The sequence below is a fragment of the Hakea prostrata genome, chromosome 5 (assembly GCF_041222555.1).
Source record: "Hakea prostrata isolate BN-2017 chromosome 5, UWA_Hpros_2, whole genome shotgun sequence".
Taxonomy (NCBI): Eukaryota; Viridiplantae; Streptophyta; class Magnoliopsida; order Proteales; family Proteaceae; genus Hakea; species Hakea prostrata.
The window spans coordinates 18,936,583-18,957,957 of NC_142604.1; the positions used below are offsets into that span (position 1 = coordinate 18,936,583).

General features: G+C 38.6%; 3 protein-coding genes across 3 annotated transcripts; 2 read left to right on the forward strand and 1 right to left on the reverse strand.

Annotated features, from left to right (window-relative positions):
• Positions 1–3,568: 3,568 nt before the first annotated feature.
• Positions 3,569–4,178, reverse strand: LOC149015611 (uncharacterized). Its single transcript, XM_089156562.1, has 2 exons — positions 3,912–4,178; positions 3,569–3,793 (listed from the first exon to the last, which is right to left on the reverse strand). The coding sequence occupies exons 1-2, from the start codon at positions 4,176–4,178 to the stop codon at positions 3,569–3,571; spliced, it is 492 nt and encodes a 163-aa protein (XP_089012688.1).
• A 1,113-nt stretch (positions 4,179–5,291) lies between these two features.
• On the forward strand, positions 5,292–6,029 carry LOC149015612 (kunitz trypsin inhibitor 5-like). The gene has a single exon (XM_089157424.1). The coding sequence runs from the start codon at positions 5,292–5,294 to the stop codon at positions 6,027–6,029; it is 738 nt and encodes a 245-aa protein (XP_089013550.1).
• A 10,533-nt stretch (positions 6,030–16,562) lies between these two features.
• LOC149015613 (kunitz trypsin inhibitor 5-like) lies at positions 16,563–17,300 on the forward strand. Its single transcript, XM_089157432.1, has one exon. It carries the CDS (start codon positions 16,563–16,565, stop codon positions 17,298–17,300), a length of 738 nt encoding a protein of 245 aa, XP_089013558.1.
• The last annotated feature ends 4,075 nt before the right edge of the window (positions 17,301–21,375 follow it).

A 21,375-nucleotide genomic window follows, 5' to 3' on the forward strand; every position in this document is an offset into this window, starting at 1 on the left:
GCAAGAGCCTAATACTCAGCTTCAGTAGATGAACGAGAAACAATACGTTGCTTATGAGAACCCTAAGAAATAAGATGATGACCAAGGAAAACACAAAACCCAGTTGTAGAGCGGCGATCATCAGGGCAATTAACCTACCCAGTCTGCATCGGAATACTTGACCATAGTCATAGATGAGGTCGAGGAAAAATATAAACCCTGGGTAGAAGTTCCCCGAAGATAGTGAAGGATCCGCTTGATAGCGCCCCAATGCAAATCAGTGGGAGAGTGCATGAACTAAGAAACATGATTTACAGCAAAGGCTATATCAGGTTTAGTATTAGCCAAATAATGCAAAGCTCCAACAGTATGACGACACTCAGTACCATCCTCTAAGAGAGTGTCGTCCGTAATAGATAACAAAGAGCCTGAAGCAATTGGAGTGGCAACTAATTTAGCTTCATTCATCTTAGTATGAACTAAAAGATCAGTAACATACTTGCATTGAGAAAGTAACAAGCCCTCAGGTGTACGATGTGCTTCAATACCAAGAAAATAATGCAAATCGCCAAGATCCTTAATAGCAAAGACAGTGGCCAAGGATTTAACAAGAGATGAAATAGCTCAGAGACTATTGTTGGGGACCAAAATATCATCAACATAGATGAGAAAATAAAGAGTCACATCCGCAAATTTGTAAAAGTATATGGAGGTATCAGTATGCAACCCAACAAATCCTCGAGAACTAATAAAGGTAGTAAGTTTGGTAAACCAAGCACGAGGAGGTTGTTTAAGACCATATAGAGATTTTTTTTTAACTGACATATATGTGTAGGACAAGCCGTATCAACAAAGCCAGCCGACTGTTTCATAAAAATAGTCTCATGTAGATCACCATGTAGAAAAGCATTCGAAACATCAAGTTGTTGAATAGGCCAATAACAATTGAAAGAATAATCCGAATAGTTGTGTGATTTACAACAGGACTATAAGTGTCACCAAAATCATAGCCTAGCCATTCATGAAAACCTTTCGCAACCAATCTTGCTTTATAACGGTCTATAGAACCATCGGGTTTTCTTTTGAGGCGAAAAACCCATTTGCATCCAATAACATTTTGAGTAGGTAGTGAAGGAGTTAAAACCCATGTACCATTTTGAACTAAGGCATTAAATTCCTCTTGCATTGCATGACACCAATGGGTAGATTTCGCTGCTTGAAGATAGGTAGTGGGAACATCATCCTCAACTTTAGAAACCAAAAGATTAAGTCGTGATTTTGGTTTTAAAGTCCCTCTTTTAGAGTGAGTTTTCATGTGATGTGAGGTTAATATGGCATCTAATTTGGAGGATGAACTTGCTGCTAGTAGAGGTTGAGTCGTAGTAACAGTGAATGGTGTATCCTTTAAACTGAAAAAACAATGACAAGGCCCATCAGCAGAAGTGCCCACTTCTTTAGAAAAACAACTAGAAGGCCCAATATCTAAGGTACTCACTTTGTTAGCAAAACAAGTAGGAGGCCCATTGTTTAAAGTACCCACTTCTTTAGCAAAACAATTAGGAGGCCCATTGTCTAAAGTACCCACTTCTGTGGGCCCATAAGTACCCAACTCACCCAAACGCCCAACACATAGGGGGATGGGGATTTTTTCATTAGAATTAGTAGCAGCCTAGTTACATGTATCTGAATCAGTCCTTACAGCAGCTGTGTGCAAAACAGGAGAAGTATTACAATTAGACACATGAGATCGATCCTTCACCACATACGGCTGAGTTTTCAGCAAGCCCAAAAATTGGTAAATTACTGTCCATAGGAAGAAGCTCTGCTGCTGGCAGCCATTGTTCAACAGAGATTGAAGAAGCTAAATGCTGCAACTTGCTGTAAGGGAACTTACTTTCAACAAAAAGAACATTCCGTGAAATAAAAGTTTTATGTGTAGCTGGATCATAACACATATAACCTTTGTAAGCTGATGGGTACCCAATAAAAAAAAGGGCGTGGAGCGAGTATGTAGTTTAGAACATGCATAAGGTTGTAACCAAGGATAGCATAAGCACCCAAACACTTTTAACAACTCATAATCAGGTTTGAAACCAAAGAGAGCCTCTAATGGGGTTTTATTATCCAAAGTTGAGAGATGTATTCTATTGAATAAGTAAATAGCAGTTTGAAAAGCCACAGTCCAGAAAACTTGAGGAAGATTAGCTTGAAGTGATAATGTCAAACCAGACTCAATGATGTGTCTATGCTTCCTCTTAGCTGTACCATTTTGAGAGGGAGTGTATGGACATGAAATCCTATGAGAAATCCCATTAGTAGCTAGAAACTTAGTCAAACTTTGAAATTCTGTCCCACCATCAGTTTGAAGAGAACACACCTTTATCTTAAAAGTAATTCTCAACCATGACTTTAAATGTTTGAAAAGCAGCTAGCATATCAGACTTGTATTTCAAAGGATATATCCATGTATACTTTGTAAATTGATCAAAAAAACACTACATAGTAACAAAAGCCATCAAAACTAACAAAAGGGGTTGGACCCCACAAGTTACTATGAACAACATCCAAAGGTCCACAACTAATAGAATCTGAAATTTGATAAGGCAAACGATGACTTTTAGAATAATTACAAGCATCACAAAAAGGAAGAACAACAAAACTTTTAACTCCAATAGTTCTAAGGATGTTAATAGTTTTTGAAGTAGCTGGATGTCCAAGTCTTCTATGCCAATCAACAGCAGTAGCAGAAAATGCAGAAAAAATATTGTTACTACAAGAATTTGTAGAAGCACTCTTGATAGTAGAATCGATATCACTACCATGAACCAAGAAAGAAATACCATAAAGCCCATTAAAAATCTTGCCTCGTAGCGCAACTTGATGACTCTATTAATCCTTAACAACAAAGCAGTGTGAATAAAAGACAAAGTAAACACCATTTTCTTGAGAAAACTTAGAAACAGACAGCAGATTGTATTTGATATTAAGCACTAAAAGTACTTCAAACATCTTGAACATAGAAGCACCATGAAAAACATACAACAAGCTAATGTGATAGATAGCTAAGACATTTCCATTACCTACTATCACATTTTGAGACCCCTGATACGGTTCTTGAAAAGCAAAATGGGCTAAGTCTACAATAACATGGCAATTAGAGCCAGAATCCAAAATCCAAAATGAATTTGAAGAAGACTTAGAAGTAGACAGTATAGATGAGCACACAAGCTTACCCACATACGCATGATTGAACCTCTGAGGGCATTGAGCACACACATGACCTTTAGTGTGACACAATTGACAGATTACTATTGGTTCATTCATAAAGGGAGGTAGAAAATTGACTAGACATACTTGCATAACCATTACTCATATGATTCATTGAATTAACAGCTAGGTTTCGATTTCGAGAACAATTACCAGAATTGTAGCCACCTCTACCTCCAAAATACTTTCGATTCCATGGCCTTTGATTATTAAAACGATCTTGATAAGAATCTTGCGGAGCTCGTGATGAACCAGTTGTATTTTGAACAGTAACATCAGCACTAAGAATGGGATTCACAGAGGCAAAAGCAGAAGCTTTCATTCAAACTTCTTGAGCAAGGAGCAACCCCTGAAGATCATCAAAAGAGACCTGTTTAGCACAAAGTAAAACAAAAGTACCAAAATCTTGATACTCATCTCCAAGTCCTCGCAGAGTAATCAACACAGGATCCTCATCTGAAATCGGCACACGAGAAACAACAAGGGTATTGGCGATTCCAAGAATTTCAACAATATAATCACTGATAGGCATACAACCCCTCTGTATCTAAAATAGCTGATTCTCAAGCTCCAAGATTTGACTTCTTGAGCCAGATGCAAACATGCGATGGAGTTTCGCCCAAGCTTCGTGAGATGTCATTGCTGCAACAATATCTTTCAGAGACCAAGGCCACAAGCAAACTCAGGATCAATTGATTCTGGCAATCCCAAAGAGTCACAGATGAAATAGAGGAAGCCTCATCTTTAGAAATAAGGTAAGAATCAGATGATGGTCTTGGTAGAGATCCATCCAAATAGCCGTAGAGATCATACCCACGAAGTAACGGAGTGAACTGCGCCTTCTCGAGCAAGAAATTAGAAGAAGAAAGCTTGAGAGGTAAGGTGGCAGCAATGTTGATGGAGACGAGAGAAGAAGAAAGAACAAAAGCCATCGCAGCCCTAGAGGAAGCCATCCCAGGAAACATTAGGGCAAATGCTCGAAATAGAACCTGATACCATGTAGTAAGTGAGATGTATTTCAATTGATATTAAAAAGTATTGTACAGAGAGTATTTATAGAAGTTTATACAATGTAAGAAGTAACTGTAGGTCTAAGTATAAAACTAACTATATGCTAACTGTGTATCCTTAACACCCACAAAAGAAAAGAATTACTTTGTTTTGCTTTTTGAAGTTGCAAGATTTTAGCTCCCATCGATAAGAGGAGAAGATCGAGGAATTGGCCATGTTCGAACCAACCAATGGCACTGATAACGTTTGAGTCTTAAAGGCTGAAGTGATTTGGTCGGGTTCCGACCAAATACCACTGTTCAAGCTTTGAACCGCAGTGCATATCTTGCCTTGCAAGACACCGTGGCAATGCGGATGAGTTCACAGTTGGTTTATGGGCTTTCTCGTATTTGGAAACGACTATACAAATCCAGAAGGAACCACAATCTAGCTATGCCAAGATTGTAAACCACCACTTTGTTGTGACTGTGAACTAAGACTTTTCGGCATCCCCTCCAAATACGACTTCTCATTCAACTTCATCTGATTAAAAGCAGAGAAGCAACCAACAGCTTCTGGATCTCTATCCACCGTTTGATGCTGCAGATTCCATTTGAATTCACTTAAAAGCATTGGGGAAGGTGTGTATATTCGGCAACAATTTTTAGAGCTGTCAGGAAAAATGTATATTCAGAACAGTTGCTCCAATGGGTCAAGGAAAATAATCAACTAAGTTACCCAAAAAAAAAAAAGAATTATAGTTAACAAAAAAAAATGGCGGAGACTTGGTAATTTAGATCATAGTATATTATTAGTAAAACATAATGTTTTTTTAAAGAAAGATAGTAAACATGTCTTCAACAAGTGTCACCCCGATCCACTCAAAATGGAGGAATTATATCACACCCGTTAGTCGCAGCACCCTATAAATTGGCCTAAGCATAACCTTCCTTTCCATCTCACTTCTTGTATATTCAAATTCCACTCAAACAATTTCTTTTCTAAGAAACACCTCTTTCCTTCCTTTTATAACCATCTACAATCGATCATCCATCATGTGGAGCAAAGCTCTCCTCCTTATGGGGTTCTTGTCTTTGGCCTCAGTTCAGGCAATAGCTACTTTCTTTCATCACCACCAGCAGCTAGGCCCTCAATATGCTGTCCAAGATACCGATGGCAATGACCTCCAAGCAGGGACGCCATACTACATTGTATCTGCTATAAGGGGAGGTGCTGGTGGAGGTCTTTTGGTGGGTAGGAGAGAGAGCTCCACCGGTCAAAGCCAAACCACCCATACCCCTATAGTGCAACAAAGCTCCTATGATACGAACATGGGTACTCCAGTGATCTTCTCTCCAGCATCCTTAGAACGCCTAGAATTGGAGTTGCCATCCACAGAAAGAGAGACAACGAGAATAGTGCAGGAATCGATGGATACAAACATTCGTTTCTCAGGAATTGAGAATAGAGTGTGGCAGGTGCAAGAGAGGAGGGAGCAAGCTGCAAGTTGGTGGTGGTTGTCATCAGCAAGGACTTCTAGTGTAAGGTATGTGACACTCAGAGGGAAGCCAGGGCACCCAGGGGAGTCAGCAGTGAGGAATTGGTTTAGAATCGAGAGGATAAGCAAGGTTAACCCTATATACAGAATTGCCTACTGCCCCAACGTGTGTGAGTCATGCCATGTGGTCTGTGGAAGGGTTGGGATCACTACGGAGAGCGGCAAGAGATGGCTCTCAGTTTCAGAACACAGAGTGTTCCCTGTTGTCTTCATTAGAGCTAGAAATGATGAATAGAGAAAGAAGAAATACAAACTTGAATGGAATAAGAAAATGAGAGTTCTTGATTCTAGCTGAACGGAAATAATAGCATAACGTGGCGTCTTTGGTTTTTGTTTCCTTTTAACTTATTTAGTTTTTATTTTTGTTAAAACTCATTTGAGTAGACCAATATCATTCAATTTTTGTTGCTCTTTTATTTATTTATATATTTTTTTTTTCAAAAGTTTCGTGGCAAGGGATGGTTGCTGCTAGTTTGGTGGCCTTTGCATAGCCATGTGCATAATGAGGATATGGATTTTCATTCATGGTAATTAGTATAAGGGTTCCATTGCTCCTACAATATGGTTTATTTATTAAATTAGAAAAATAATTTGGAAGGAATAGAGTGTGATTACACTTCAATTGGTTTACATGATAATTTTGGAGATTTTTTTATATCGAAAAAAATAGATTATGTATAAAAGGGGCACAGATGACATGAGACAAAATCGTGTCAGAGACTCATAATTGAGAAAAGAGCAAGGTTAGTTACTAATTACCCCGAGGAGAGAATTGTTGGTGGGAGTATATATTATCCTTGTTCAAGTGGCTCAAAAAGGTTCACCTTTCTTCAATATTAATTATGATAACTTTTGTTGGCTAAACTATACATGTTTTATCAGACAAGATACCTAATAGAATCCTATACGTGAATAAGTAACATGTCTACCAAAAAAATAAAATAAGTAACATGGAATAACACTTATAATATGGATTTTGAAAGATTGAATTGTGATAGCTATCATTTAGATATTACTGTTATTTTATGTAAGTAAGAAAAAGAAGGAACCAATGTGATGCATCTGAAAATTGTCTAGCCACCAGAAACTCCTACAACACGAACGTCAGATGTGGGAGAACTCAACAGTCAGGAAGCCACCTCTGATAGTTAAGTCAATAAGTGCACCATCAATGAACTCTAACCATTTGCAAAGCTTAATTGAAAGGTTTAATGGAGGAAAAACGTTTCGATTACCATTTCTTTGTGTTATACTTTGATTTATTTAGGGTTTACTCTCATTGTCGTCCGTTGGATCAATTCACAATTCCCATCTGTAGCCGTCCGTTGTAGGGTTTTTCGCCCTCAATCTGAGTTAGTTGTAGTTTCCATAAGGACCACGATTGAGTATCCTAAACTTGGTGGGATCACGTTTCTTCCTATAACTGTCGAGTTCCTTCGTGCACAAGGCACCTCTAGGTTTACTTCTAGAATCGGTCCCTAACGGGTTGATTGCACCATCCGTGGTTAAACCTGGTTGGCTATAATTTTTTACTTATCACGAGCCCCCAAGCTTATTGAGCCATGGGCATCATAAAGGGAAGATTAAACGATTCCAAATTTCCTGAATGTCCTCCAAACGTCACATTTATTGTCAGAAATGTTATCTCCTTTGGAGCCGCACTCATTCAATACAAAAAGCCATCATGGCATTCTTTTTCTCGAACCATCACCTTTTTTCGGTCGTTGATCCTTGGTTAATCTCGTTCACTGGATTCTTGGTGTCGAACCGTCTCCTAATCTCGATCGTCTATCGGAATTGATCATGTTCGTCCAAATCTATCTCTGGTTTATTTAAACCCCCCTTTGCCTTCATTTCGTTTCCCACTTTGCCATTTTGCAAATTACTTTCTAGAGTGTTAGTGAGCTTATGCGTTCGTCTTCAACCTACAAGCTTCAAGACTCTTACTCAAATTTCTCAAACAAGTAAGTGCTTCTTCCTTTAAAGACTTCATCTTTCCTTCATTGGCTTATTTTTCTCTTCTCCTTTTTGTTTTTTCATTTTCTACTAGGTTTGAATTCCTTGTAGTTTAGGGATTTCCCAATTGTTCCTTCCTACCTGAGGTCATTCCTTTCTCCCTTTTTTTTCCTTTTATCTATTTTTATTTTTATTTCTTTCTTGATAATGGCTAGTGGGAGAGTATCTAAGGATGATTCTATAGACCAAATGGTCGAGGGTAATAATTTAGCAAATCAACTCAGCCCTTTTACCTCTGTAGAGCTGTCTGGAGACAAAAAACGTTAGGGTTAGTGACCATTGGTTTGGTCCTTCTACCAAATCTACCTATAGAGAGCAGACGGGAAACCCAATGGAGGGTGAAGTTGCTACCTCACCTCCTACTTCCAGAAAGACAAAAGCTTATTCGAAAGCTGTTGTTGGTAGCTCCCAACTATCAAAAAGGCCATCTCAGGGTCCAAGTTTCTTTGTTTCTCATGTTCGTCTTGCTGAACTCGATAACAATTTGAATAGCTACTCCCTTCTTTTCAGCTATCTCCTTGGGGTCCCCTAACCCCAATGAAAGGGTTAACTCTATCAATCTACACCAGCACCCTGAAGAGTGAGGTTAGGTTTCTTTTTTTTTCTCTCTCCATTATTCAGTGCTATTCTCAACCACTTGGAGTTATGCCTCAGGACGCTTCTACCGAACAGCTGGCACCACATGGTTGGCTTCATAGGCCTCTACTTCGAGTTAGGTATTGCCCCTTCTCTGCCTCTTTTTTTACATTTCTACTATCTCAGCAAATGTAATCCACCTGGTTGGGTCTTTTTTTCCCAAACACCACAGAAGTGAATTGGGATGGTCTGGCAGTATCGTCGCCGACAATACTTGCCCCTCTAACCATAAAGTGTGGCATTATCGTTTCTATTATGCTGAGTGCCTCCTAAAGATTTGAACTTCCCGATCACTTTGTGTTGAAAACATGGACTGAGGTTTCATAATTATAATATGATTATGTTTCCTCATAAGTCTAGAGTTTTATTTATATATTTCTTTTTCCTACTTAGTATAGGACTTAACTATGTTGTAACTATAAATACCCTATTGGGGTCTTGTGAATAAAATACTTTTAGAGGAGCAATTCCTCACATTACAACACTTGGAACCATCAGGACTCATACACCCAGGTGAATCGTCCTCTTCCTTTATCTTCTGATGAGGACAGCGTCGTTCAAACGATAAAGTCCATTCAAGCGCGTTAGGAGATCCATGGACACACCATGGAGTACGAAGCTGTGCTCAAAAGGGGGGGGGTTAAGCGCTCAGTGAGCTCTCGATCATCTGTTTAATTTTTACTTTGATGTTGGTCTTCCATTTTACTAACTCTCATTATTTTTCATTATGTAGTGGCTCCAAAATACAACCCCAATGCAATAAAGGCCATGGCCTTTGAGGGACTTGAAGCCGCCGAAGATAGGGTGATTCTGAAGAAGAGAAAAGAGCCCGAACCCGCCAACCTTACCCCCAAGGCTCCCTCACAGGCCCCCAAAGGTCTATTAAAAATCCTCCAGAAGATAAATGGAAAGGCCCTGATTGACGTGGCAGAGTTGACCCAAGATGGCATTAACCTATTGAAGAAGAGGCACGATCTTCTTTATGATGTTGCATCAAGAAGGGATTGAGTGGAGCAGGGGACCTATACATTCCTCCCTGGAAGCTTACAATTCATTCCTGCATCTCTAGGGATCCGAACATTGCACTAGAGTGGGCAACCAATGTTCGAGCATTGGTGTACTTGTTTGACTAAGGTTTGGAATGTTGGAGAGGTAATGGGTGGTGTTGACATGTGTGAGGTTGGTTATAGCACAGTTGATTGCACACACATGATGGTTCCTATTTTACTTTGTATGGAATTATGTGTATCCTTGGTTTTTAGAGAGGTTTTGATCTCCATTTTTATCCTAAATAGTGCTGGTATTGACATAGGTGTTGTCAAGGGGTATTCTCACTGGTTGTTGAGGTTCACATGTGTTTCAGGGGTGTGGTTTTGTCAACTTGTATAGTTTGGGTGGGAGTACTTACCTTTAAGGTGTCTTGGGTTTATGTTACTTGTCTAATGGGTTGGTTTGCACCAATGTTGCATGCTAGGTTAGGTCATGCTGACAGTTGGACTTTAGAGCTTGTGTGCATTGTGTCCTAGGCATCAACATAGGTGGTGATTGGAATTTGTTCCCTCACATCTAGTGTTTCATTAATGTGTTCTTATGGGATCAATGTAGTTATTGAGTCTTATGTGGTTTACTTTTTTTTTTTTTTTTTTTTTTTTTTTTTTTAAATCTTTTTTATCGTAGTTGGTGTCTACTCTAGGGTGATTTGGATGTGTCTTGTGATTGACTTGTGCCCTCCTTGTGATGTGTGGGTGGTGCGGTCTCGGTCTGAGTAGTAGTTACTAGACCAGTGATAGAGTTGGAAGAGTAGTTGCCTTTGGGTTTCCTTGAGTGATTGTTTGATTGTTTCTTTACATTTTCACCTTGTTGTTACATGTAAGTCTATAAGAGTCTACATCATGTTTTGGGTCATTGGATGTTTATTGTCTTTTTTCACAATAATTTAGTAGAGTTTATTTGTAACTTCTTTAGGCATTTTAACAACTAAGTTGATATCTATGTGTTTATCAATGTGTGGTATGTTTGGGTCTATTAACATTGTTAAAATGCCTTGATACCATCAACTTCTTTGGGTGGTATGGTTGGGTCTATTAACTTTGTATTTCAGTGTTTTATATATTTCTTTCTTTCATCCCCCCTCCAAATAAAAAAATATAAAAAAAAAAAAGGAAAAAGTAGGATTTTCTTAGAACCAAGGTTTGAAGTATCTAATGATATGATATGATATTAGTTGACAGTTATTCATAGACAAACTCCCCCCCCCCCTCAAAGAGCATGTATAGGAGTGCACCAAAATGTATTGGCCAACATGGCCAACACGAGATGATAAATTTCTTAAAAATGTTGAATTAGTTCCTCCTATACTGGCACTAATGTTGTTAGATTTACTTTTAACTGGCCACATTTAGTTGGATAAGATGACCGAGGAAGGTTATGGATGAAAACTATACCAAATTCACAATTATATCTAATTAATACATGAAGAGCTTCAGACAAGGCAAAATCACGCAAACCACTCACCTTGATGGATTCTTTATAGAGTATTTTATGTGTGGGTCCTCTTAGTAGATCATAAACTAATGTTGGGTCCCCTTAGTGTAAAATATAACGTGTGGGTCCTAGCCAATATTCAAATTTCAAACTTGGAGGGACCAAAATGCCCCTCAATGTGATTATACAATGTGTTATGACTAAAATACCCTTTAATCCTAAATTTATCTTTTTTAATCATTATTTTATTCTCTACTATTCTACCACCGTCACTTCCATCTCCATCAATATTAACTTTGCCATTGAATACCAACGAACAACATCTGGCGCTCGATGAAGGCTACTTGCGAGTAAGCCACTAGTTTTGTAATAGATAGATTTGGAAAAGAAAGGGGAAATAAATAAATAATTAAAGCAATTCCCGCCACAATAATGGTTGACCCAAACAATACTGAAGTCATTTGGGGTGTTGATAGAAAATGGAGGATTTCCCTATTGAAGCTTGAAAATTGGATTTCATTTTCAACTAAAACCACTCACACTATCTTAGGGAGTTTTCCATCCAATCAAGTCGATTTTTCTGATGGTTTTTTGCTAGAGCTCGAAGAAACTGACCTTCGACAGGGGATAATGCATCACAACAACCTCTCGAAGCAAACATAAACTCCCTCTAGTTCATTGATGTGGTCATAGATGGCCCGTCATGCTTTTGTCCCTGTTATGAATGTAACTTGCTAGTCTCCCAATTCCATAAGGAGACTACCAGAGAGGGGGAGTTATATTATAATTTAATTTATTGTGGAACTGTTACTCTTTTATATTTAAAGATAATGAAACCTCACCTCAAAAATATGTTGATTGAGGTTTTCTTTCCATGGATGTAGATTTCACAATTAATGCCGAAACATGTTAATTCTTTGGTTCTTGTGTATGAATGTTTATGATAAACTTAACTGGTATCAGAGCAATGTTCTTACCGAAGGTGTGTAAAGAACTAGAAAGGAGAGGATAGGTGTTAGGAACAGGAATTGATCTAAGAAACCAAAAGACAGAGATCAGTCTGCTACACTGTCTAAGATTGTACAAGAAGAATCTCCATATTAATTAGGTATCGCTCTTGATCACCCAATCTATAGTTCAATCTTTCCGAAATACACCAAAATCTAGTGTGAGGAAAAGGTCCCCCAACGATACTTGCTGCTGAAGAAGAACCCTAGTTCTTGAACTTTTAGAATGAAAGTGCACTCCAAAAGCCAAAAGAACATGTTTGGTTAGAAGAAAATTAAAGAAAGAAAAAAAAGGAGGCGGCAGCAAGGTAAGCGTTCTGTTCGTGGAAGAAAGAAGTTTATTTAATCTTTTATTTGAAGTTTTTTAATTCTTGCAATGATTACCTTGGTGATTGAAAAGAAAAATAGAAAAAGCCATGATTACGTTGGATGATTGAAAAAAAGTAAAAGTAAAAAGGGATTGAGAGGTTCAAAAGCTAAGAGGTGAATCCTTAAAAAAAAATCGATTGGAGAAAAGACAAAAGAGGTAAGATAATTTTTATTATTTTTTTTTATTATTGGATCAGTATCGTACAAGTTGTTTCCATAGGCTTTTGTGTGAAGATGTTTTGTATGGGGTTAGGTGGTCTTAAGGTTTTTGGACATTCCAGACTCAGTGGAAGTAACGAATTGAGGAGATTTTGTTTTGTTGGTATTTGATATTGTGGGTTCGTACAGAAACCAATGGTCAGGTTCTTTAAATTTCCCACGGAAAGTTCTTTGGCAATACAATACTCTCTTGGAAAAGTTATATCTTTACTACAAAGCTTCAGTCAGTTGGTACGTACTACTCTTTCCCTCTCTACTTTTAAAAATTCATTTATAATGGATTCGGGTGTAATCGACAATATGTGTCGATCTACCCATCTTTTATCTAATTTGAGCACTAATAAGTTACAATCTTATCCTCCTATTACTATTGCTAATGGTACTATTGTCCCAATTCAGAGTCAAAGGAAATTGAATCTATTTTCATCCATGACTGATGCATTATTTGTACCATCATTGTTTGTGAATTTGTTATCAATTAGTAAAATTACTCAGAGTTTAAATTGTAATGTGATCTTTTCAAAGGACAAGGTAGTGTTCCAAGAAAGTTTAACAAAGACAACGATTGGTGAAGGTAAACTGTAAAATGGACTCTATACGTTAGATTCTACAAATAGCGCCTTGACTTTTATGAGTAATCATGAGAAATCTCAACTCGTGCATTGCCGTATGGGTCACCCTTCTGATAAGATTTTACAATATTTAAATCCTTGTTTATCTTTTATTTCTACTATTTGTGATGCTTGTCATTTCTCCAAGTAACATAGATTACCGTTTCCACATAGTACTCATATTTCAAATGCATTATTTGATCTAGTGCATTTTGATGTTTGATATTCTCCTATAGACTCTAGAGATGGATTCAAGTATTTTGTTTCATTTGTTGATGATAAATCTCAGGTTACATGGTTGTATTTATTGTCTTCCAAGAATGAAGTGCTATAGATGTTTCACGAATTTTGCCAGATGGTTTTGACTTAGTATCAAACTCGCATTAAAGTTTTGTGAATAGATAATGAGACAAAATACACCAATAGGCTCTTTCAATCATATCTCAAAAGTTTGGGAACCTTACATCAAACTTCATGCGCAGGGACTCCTCAACAAAATTGGATTGTTGAACGCAAAAATAGACATATACTTGAGGTGACCCGATCTTTATTATTTCATGGGAATCTTCCCAAGACTTATTGGTCAGATGCTGTCAGCACAAGTTATTACTTAATCAACCATCACCCCAATACAATTTTGAACTTTAAGATACCCTTAGAGGTTCTATATAATCGTCCCATCGTGATATTTCATCTTTGAGTTTTTGGTTGCATTGTTTATGTTCATGCCCAGGATGGTGATGAACTTGATCCTCATGCTCACAAATGTGTGCTTTTGGGATGCTCTTTTACTATAAAGGGTTACAAGTTCTTTGACCCATCTACGGGTAAACTTTTTATTTCATGGGATGTGTCTTTTGATGAAACTCAGATGTTCTTTTCTAGTAGGAAGCAAACTTAAGAGGAGCAAGATTATAGAGAATTTGTTCTTGTCCCGTTACCAGATATACCAGATAACATGTCTGCAAGGGGTGATGCTAATGAAGACAATGTTATGGGCAACAATACCCATTTCAAGAAATGACACCACTGAAGCTTGCACTGTTATAGGTGATGTCAGTAAATATACTGAAAAAACTACATGGTGAAGCAACTACAAATGTTCCTATTGTAGGAAATGATACAGTTGAAACTATGGTGCACTTACCAATTTGCAGATCTACTAGGGTCTCTCAGCCTTCAGTGAGATTGCGTGAGTTTACCACTTATCATACAGCTAAGTTCCCAATTCAATCTCATATAAGTTATGATCATATCTCCCCTCAATATTTTGCATATCTTTCGGCCATTGAAGACCACAAGGAGCTAGCCAATTTTATTTAAGCTAAGAATTTACCTAAATGGGTGAAGGCTATGAATGAGGAATTAGAAGCTCTTCATAAAAATAAAATTTGGGATATAGTGCAACTCCCAAGTGGCAAACATTCAATTGGATGTCGTTGGGTCTACAAGACCAAATTCAAGAATAATGGGACTCTAGAGAGATGGACACACAAACATTGAAGGATGTGCCGATATAGATTGGGCTGGCAATCCTATTGATCGAAGATCAATTATTGGCTTTTGCATATTCGTAGGAGAAAATTTAGTCTCTTGGAGAAGTAAAAAATAAAATATTGTTGCTCGTTCTAGTGCAAAAGAAAAGTACAGAGCAATGGCATCCGCAACTAGTGAATTAATCTAGATTGGTGTCCTACTTCAAGAATTGGAGGTGAGAAGTTCTAAAAACCCATTAAGTTGTTCTAAGACAATCAAGCAGCTACACACATTGCCTCTAATTCGATGTTTCATGAAAAAACTAAGCACATTGAAGTTGATTGTCATTTTTTTCATGAGAAGGTTCAGGATGGAACTATAGAAACCCCTTATGTAAGAAGTGATAATTAGCTTGCAGATGTATTCACCAAAGACTTGTCAAAGGGATTGTTTCAAGTTGCATTTAGCAAATTGACCTTAGATGATGTCTTCGATCCATCTTGAGGGGGAGTGTTATAAATGTAACTTGCTAGTCTCCCAACTCCATAAGGAGACTAGCAGAGAGGAGGAATTATATTAGAATTTAACTTCTTATGGAACTCTTACTCTTTTCTATATAAAGATAATGAAACCTCATCCCAAAAATATGATGATTGGGGTTTTCTTGTGGTGGATGTAGGCTTCACAATGAATGCCGAACCACGTTAATTCTTTGATTCTTGTGTGTGGATGTTTATGATAAACTTAACCCCTTTCTTCTTCCTCAGGCTAACTGCATCCACCCGAGAACCCATAGCCCTATTGCCTTGGAAGGGTTCGTTTATCTCATAATCCTCCACATAGTCCTTCAAAGGAGAAGAGGAAAACACATTTTAGAACCTTAAAATAAACAAACAAGTTGTTGACGCTCTAATTCTGCAATTTGCATAAGTGATTGAATTGAAGAATATTCATGAATAATTGGTGCTATATCCCGCAAGAGAAAAGAATTGCTTTGCTTTTTGATGTCACAAGATTTTAGTTCCCATCGATGGGAGGAGAAGATCGAGGAATTGGCCATGTTCGGACCAACCAATGGCGCTGATAACGTTTTAGTCTTAAATGCTGAAGTGATTGGGTTGGGCTCCGACCAAATACCACTGGCAAGATTTGTAATCTGCTTCAAGCTCTAAACTGCAGTGCATATATATCTTGCCTTGCTGGACGCCGGCGGAAATGCAGATGAGTTCACAAGTGACTGCAGTTGGTTTGTGGACTTTCTAATATTTGGAACGATGATACAAATCCCCAAGGAACTACAATCTAGCTATGACAAGATTGAAAACCACCACTTTGTTGTGACTGTGAACTAAGACTTCTCAGCATCCCCTCCAAGTACGGCTTCTCATTCAACTTCATCTGATCGAAAGCAGAGAAGCAACCAACAGTTTTTGGATCTCTATCCACTGTTTGACGCTGCAGATTCCATTTGATTTCACTTCAAAGCATTGGGAAGGTGTGTATATTCGACAACGGTCTTTTAGAAGCATAGGCGAAGGTGTGTATATTCCGCAACAGTTTTTAGAGCCGTCATGAAAATGTATATTCAGGGACAGTTTCTCCAAGGCGTCAGGGAAATTAATCTACTAAGTTACCCTACAAAAAATAAGAATTATAATTAAAAAAAAAAAATGGCGGAGACTTGGTATTTTAGATCATAGTATAATATTAGTAAAACTTAACTTTTTTTAAAGAAGGATAGTAAACATGTCTTTAACAAGTGTCATCCTGATCCACTCAAATTGGAGGAATTATATCGCACCCGTTAGTTGCAGCACCCTATAAATTGGCCTAAGCATAACCTTCCATTCCATCTCACTTCTTGTATATTCAAATTCTACTCAAACAATTTCTTTTCTAAGAAACGCCTCTTTCCTGCCTTTTATAACCATCTACAATCGATCATCCATCATGTGGAGCAAAGCTCTCCTCCTTATGGGGTTCTTGTCTTTGGCCTCAGTTCAGGCAATAGCTACTTTCTTTCATCACCACCAGCAGCTAGGCCCTCAATATGCTGTCCAAGATACCGATGGCAATGACCTCCAAGCAGGGACGCCATACTACATTGTATCTGCTATAAGGGGAGGTGCTGGTGGAGGTCTTTTGGTGGGTAGGAGAGAGAGCTCCACCGGTCAAAGCCAAACCACCCATACCCCTATAGTGCAACAAAGCTCCTATGATACGAACATGGGTAATCCAGTGATCTTCTCTCCAGCATCCTTAGAACGCCTAGAATTGGAGTTGCCATCCACAGAAAGAGAGACAACGAGAATAGTGCAGGAATCGATGGATACAAACATTCGTTTCTCAGGAATTGAGCATAGAGTGTGGCAGGTGCAAGAGAGGAGGGAGCAAGCTGCAAGTTGGTGGGGGTTGTCATCAGCAAGGACTTCTAGTGTAAGGTATGTGACACTCAGAGGGAAGCCAGGGCACCCAGGGGAGTCAACAGTGAGGAATTGGTTTAGAATCGAGAGGATAAGCAAGGTTAACCCTATATACAGAATTGCCTACTGCCCCAACGTGTGTGAGTCATGCCATGTGGTCTGTGGAAGGGTTGGGATCACTACGGAGAGCGGCAAGAGATGGCTCTCAGTTTCAGAACACAGAGTGTTCCCTGTTGTCTTCATTAGAGCTAGAAATGATGAATAGAGAAAGAAGAAATACAAACTTAAATGGAATAAGAAAAGGAGAGTTCTTGATTCTAGATGAACGGTAATAATAGCATAACGTGGCGTCTTTGGTTTTTCTTTCCTTATAATTTATTTAGTTTTTCTTTTTCTAAAAACTCTTTTGAGTAGTCCAATATCATTCAATTTTTGTCACTCTTTTATTTATTTATATTTTTTTGTCAAAACTTTCATGGCAAGGGATGGTTGCCGCTAGTTTGGTGGCCTTTGCATAGCCATGTGCATAATGAGGATATGGATTTTCATTCATGGTAATTAAGTATAAGGGTTCCATTGCTCCTACAGTATGGTTTATTTTTATTTTTATTTTTTATTTATTTAAAATAGAAAAATAATTTTAAAGGAACAGAGTGTGATTACACTTCAATTGGTTTACATGATAATTTTGGAGATTTTTTTATATCGAAAAAAGTAGATTAAGTATAAAAGGGGCACCAATGACATGAGACAAAATCGTGTCAGAGACTCAGAATTGAGAAAAGAGCAAGGTTAGTTAATTACCCTGAGGAGAGAATTGTTGGGGCGACTGGGCGGTTAGATATTACAGTTATTTTATTTAATAAGAAAAAGAAGGAACCAATGTGATGCATCTGAGAATTGTCTAACCACCAGAGGTCGTCAAATTCCTACAACACGAACATTAGATGTGGGCGGACTTAATTTTCAGGAAGCCACCTCCGATAGTTAAGTCAATAAGTGCACCATCATTGAACTCTAATTAACCAGTTGCAAAGCTTAATTGAAAGATTTCATGGAGGAAAAATGTTTGAATTACCATTTATTTGTGTTATACTTTGATTTATTTAGGGTTTACTCTCATTGCCGTCCATTGGATCAATTCACAAGTCCCACCTGTAGCCGTCAATTGTAGGGTTTTTCTCCCTCAATTTGAGTTAATTGTGGTTTTCATATGGAGCATGATTGCATATCCTGAACTTGGCGGGATCACGTTTCTTCATATAACCGTTGAGTTCCTTCGTGCTTAAGGCACCTCTAGGTTTATTTCTAGAACCGGTCCCTAATGGGGTGATTGCATGTCCGTGGTTCGACCTGGTTGGCTATGATTTTTTACTTATCACGAGCCCCCAGGTAGATTGATCAAGATCGAGTGACTGATCATTTGGTATGTTTCTCTCGATCACGAACCATGGGTATAATAAAGGGAAGATTAAACGATTTCAAGTTTCCCGAATTTCCTCCAAACGTCACATTTATTGTCAGAAATGTTATGTCCTCTCGAGCCGCACTCATTCAATATAAAAAGCCATCATGGCGTTCTTTTTCTCGAACCATCACCTTTTTTCGGTCATTGATCCTTGGTTAATCTCGTTCATTGGATTCCTCATCTCGGACCGTCTCCTATTCTAGATCGTCAATCGGAATTGATCTTGTTTGTCCAAATCCATCTCTGGGTTTATTTAAACCCCCCCCCCTTTGCCTTCATTTCGTTTCCTCACTTTGTGTGTTCATCTTCAACCTACAAGCTTCAACAATCTTACTCAATTTTCTCAAACAAGTAAGTGCTTCTTCCCTTAGAAACTTCTTCTTTCCTTCATTGGCTTATTTTCCTCTTCTCCTTTCTATTTTTTCATTTTCTACTCGATTCGAATTCCCTGTAGTTTAGGGATTTCCCAATTGTTCCTTCCTACTTGAGGTCATTCCCTTCTCCCTTTTTTCTTTTTATCTCTTTTTTATTTTTAGTTTTTATTTCTTTCTTGATTATGGCTAGTGGGAGAATATCTAAGGATGATTCTATAGACCGAATGGTCGAGGGTGATGATTTAGCCAATCAACCCAGCCCTTCTACCTTTGTAGAGCTGTTTGGAGACAAAAACACTAGGGTTAGTGACCATTGGTTCAGTTTTTCTACCAAATCTACCTGTAGAGAGCAGACTGGAAACCCAATGGAGGGTGAAGTTGCTACCTCACCTCCTACTCTTTGAAAGAAAAAAGCTTCTTCAAAAGTTGTTGTTGGTAGCTCTCGACTGTCAAAAAGGCCATCTGAGGGTCCAAGTTTCGTTGTTTCTCATGTTTGTCTTGCTGAACTTGACGACAATTTGAATAGCTACACCCTTCTTTTCAGCGATCTCCTTGGGGTCCCTAACCCTAATGAAAGGGTTAACTTTGTTGATCTACACCAACACCTTGAAGAGTGAGGTTATGTTTCTTTTTCTCTCTCCATTATTCAGTGCTATTCTTAACCACTGGGAGTTATGCCTCAAGATGCTTCTACCGAACAGCTGGCGCCACATTGTTGGCTTCATAGGCCTCTGCTTCGTGTTAGGTATTGCCCCTTCTCTACCTCTTCTTTTCACATTTCTACTATCTTAGCAAATCTAACCTGCCTGGTTGGGTCTTTTTTTTTTTCCCCAAACACCACTGAAGTGAACTGGGATGGTTGGGCAATATCATCGCTAACGGTACTTGCCCCTCTAACCAAAATTGGTGGTGCCATCGGTTTCTATTATGCCAAGCGCCTCCTAAAGATTTTCCTGATCACTTGGAATCATCAGGACTCATACACCCAAGTGAATCATCCTCTTCCTTTATCTTCCAATGAGTACATCATCGTTCAAATGATAAAAGTCCATTCAAGCATGTCAGGAGATCCATGGACACGCCATGGAGTACTAAGCTATGCTCTGATGGTGGGTTCTAGCCCCCGGTGAGCTCTTGATTATTCTGTTTAATTTTTACTTTGATGTTGGTCTTCCATTTTACTAACTCTCATTCTTTTTCATTATGTAGTGCCTCCAAAATACAACCCCAATGCAATAAGGGCCATGGCCTCTGAGGGGCTCAAAGCCGCCGAAGATAGGGCGATTTCGAAGAAGAGAAAAGAGCCCGGACCCGCCAACCTGATCTCCAAGGCTCCCTCAATGGCCCCCAAAGGTCTATTGAAAATCCTCCAAAGGATAAATGGAAAGGCCCTGATTGACGTGGCAGAGTTGCCCAAGACAGCATTAACCTAGCCAAGAAGAGGCACGATCTTCTTGATGATGTTGCACCAAAAAGGGATCGGGTGGAGTAGGGGACTCGTACATTCCTCCCTGGAAGCTTACAATTCACAACCACGTCTATACTAATCCGAACCTAGCACTAGAGTGGGCAACCAATGTTTGAGCATTGGTGTAATTGTTTGACTAAGGTTCGGAATGCTTGAGAGGTAATGGGTGGTGTTGACACATGTGAGGTTGGTTCTAGCATAGTTGGTTGCACACACATGATGGTTCTTATTTTACTTTTTATGGAATTATGTGTATCCCTGGTCTTTGGAGAGGTTTTGAGCTCCATTTTTATCCTAGATAGTGCTGGTATTGACATAGGTGTTGTCAAGGGGTATCCTCACTTGTTGTTGAGGTTCACATGTGTTTCAGGGGTGTGGTTCTGTCAACTTGTATAGTTTGGGTGGGAGTACTTACCTTTAAGGTGTCTCGGGTTTATGTTACTTGTCTAATGGTTGGTTTGCACCAGTGTGGCATGCTAGGTGCCTTGGTTAGGTCATGTTGGTAGTTGGACTTTAGAGCTTGTGTGCATTGTGTCCTAAGCATCAACATGGGTGGTGATTGGAATTTCTTCCCTCACATCTAGCATTTCATTAATGCGGTCTTGTGGGATCAATGTAGTTATTGAGTCTTATGGGGTTTACTTCTTCCTTTTTCTTTTTCTTTTTTATTTATTTATTTTATTATTATTATTATTATTTATTATTATTTTTTTTTAATCCCTGGTTGGTGTCTACTCTAAGGTGACTTGGATGTGTCTGGTGATTGACTTGTGCCCTCCTTGTGATGTGTGGGTGGTGTGGTCTTGGTCTGAGTAGTAGTTATTAGATCATTGATAGAGTTGGAAGAGTAGTTGCCTTTGGGTTGCCTTGAGTGATTGTTTGATTGTTTCTTTACATTTTCACCTTGTTGTTACATGTAAGTCTATAAGAGTCTACATCATGCTTTGGGTAATTGGATGTTTATTGTCTTTCTTCACAATAATTTAGAAGAGAGAATTTATTTGCAACTTCTTTAGGGCCTATTTGGTTA

Coding starts and splice junctions, on each gene's coding strand:
- LOC149015611 (XM_089156562.1), bottom strand. CDS start 4,178: ATGGCTTTTGTTCTTTCTTCTTCTCTCGTCTCCATCAACATTGCTGCC. Junction 3,794..3,911: donor TGAGTTTGCTTGTGGCCTTG/GTCTCTGAAAGA, acceptor CAGCTATTTTAG/ATACAGAGGGGTTGTATGCC.
- LOC149015613 (XM_089157432.1), top strand. CDS start 16,563: ATGTGGAGCAAAGCTCTCCTCCTTATGGGGTTCTTGTCTTTGGCCTCA.
- LOC149015612 (XM_089157424.1), top strand. CDS start 5,292: ATGTGGAGCAAAGCTCTCCTCCTTATGGGGTTCTTGTCTTTGGCCTCA.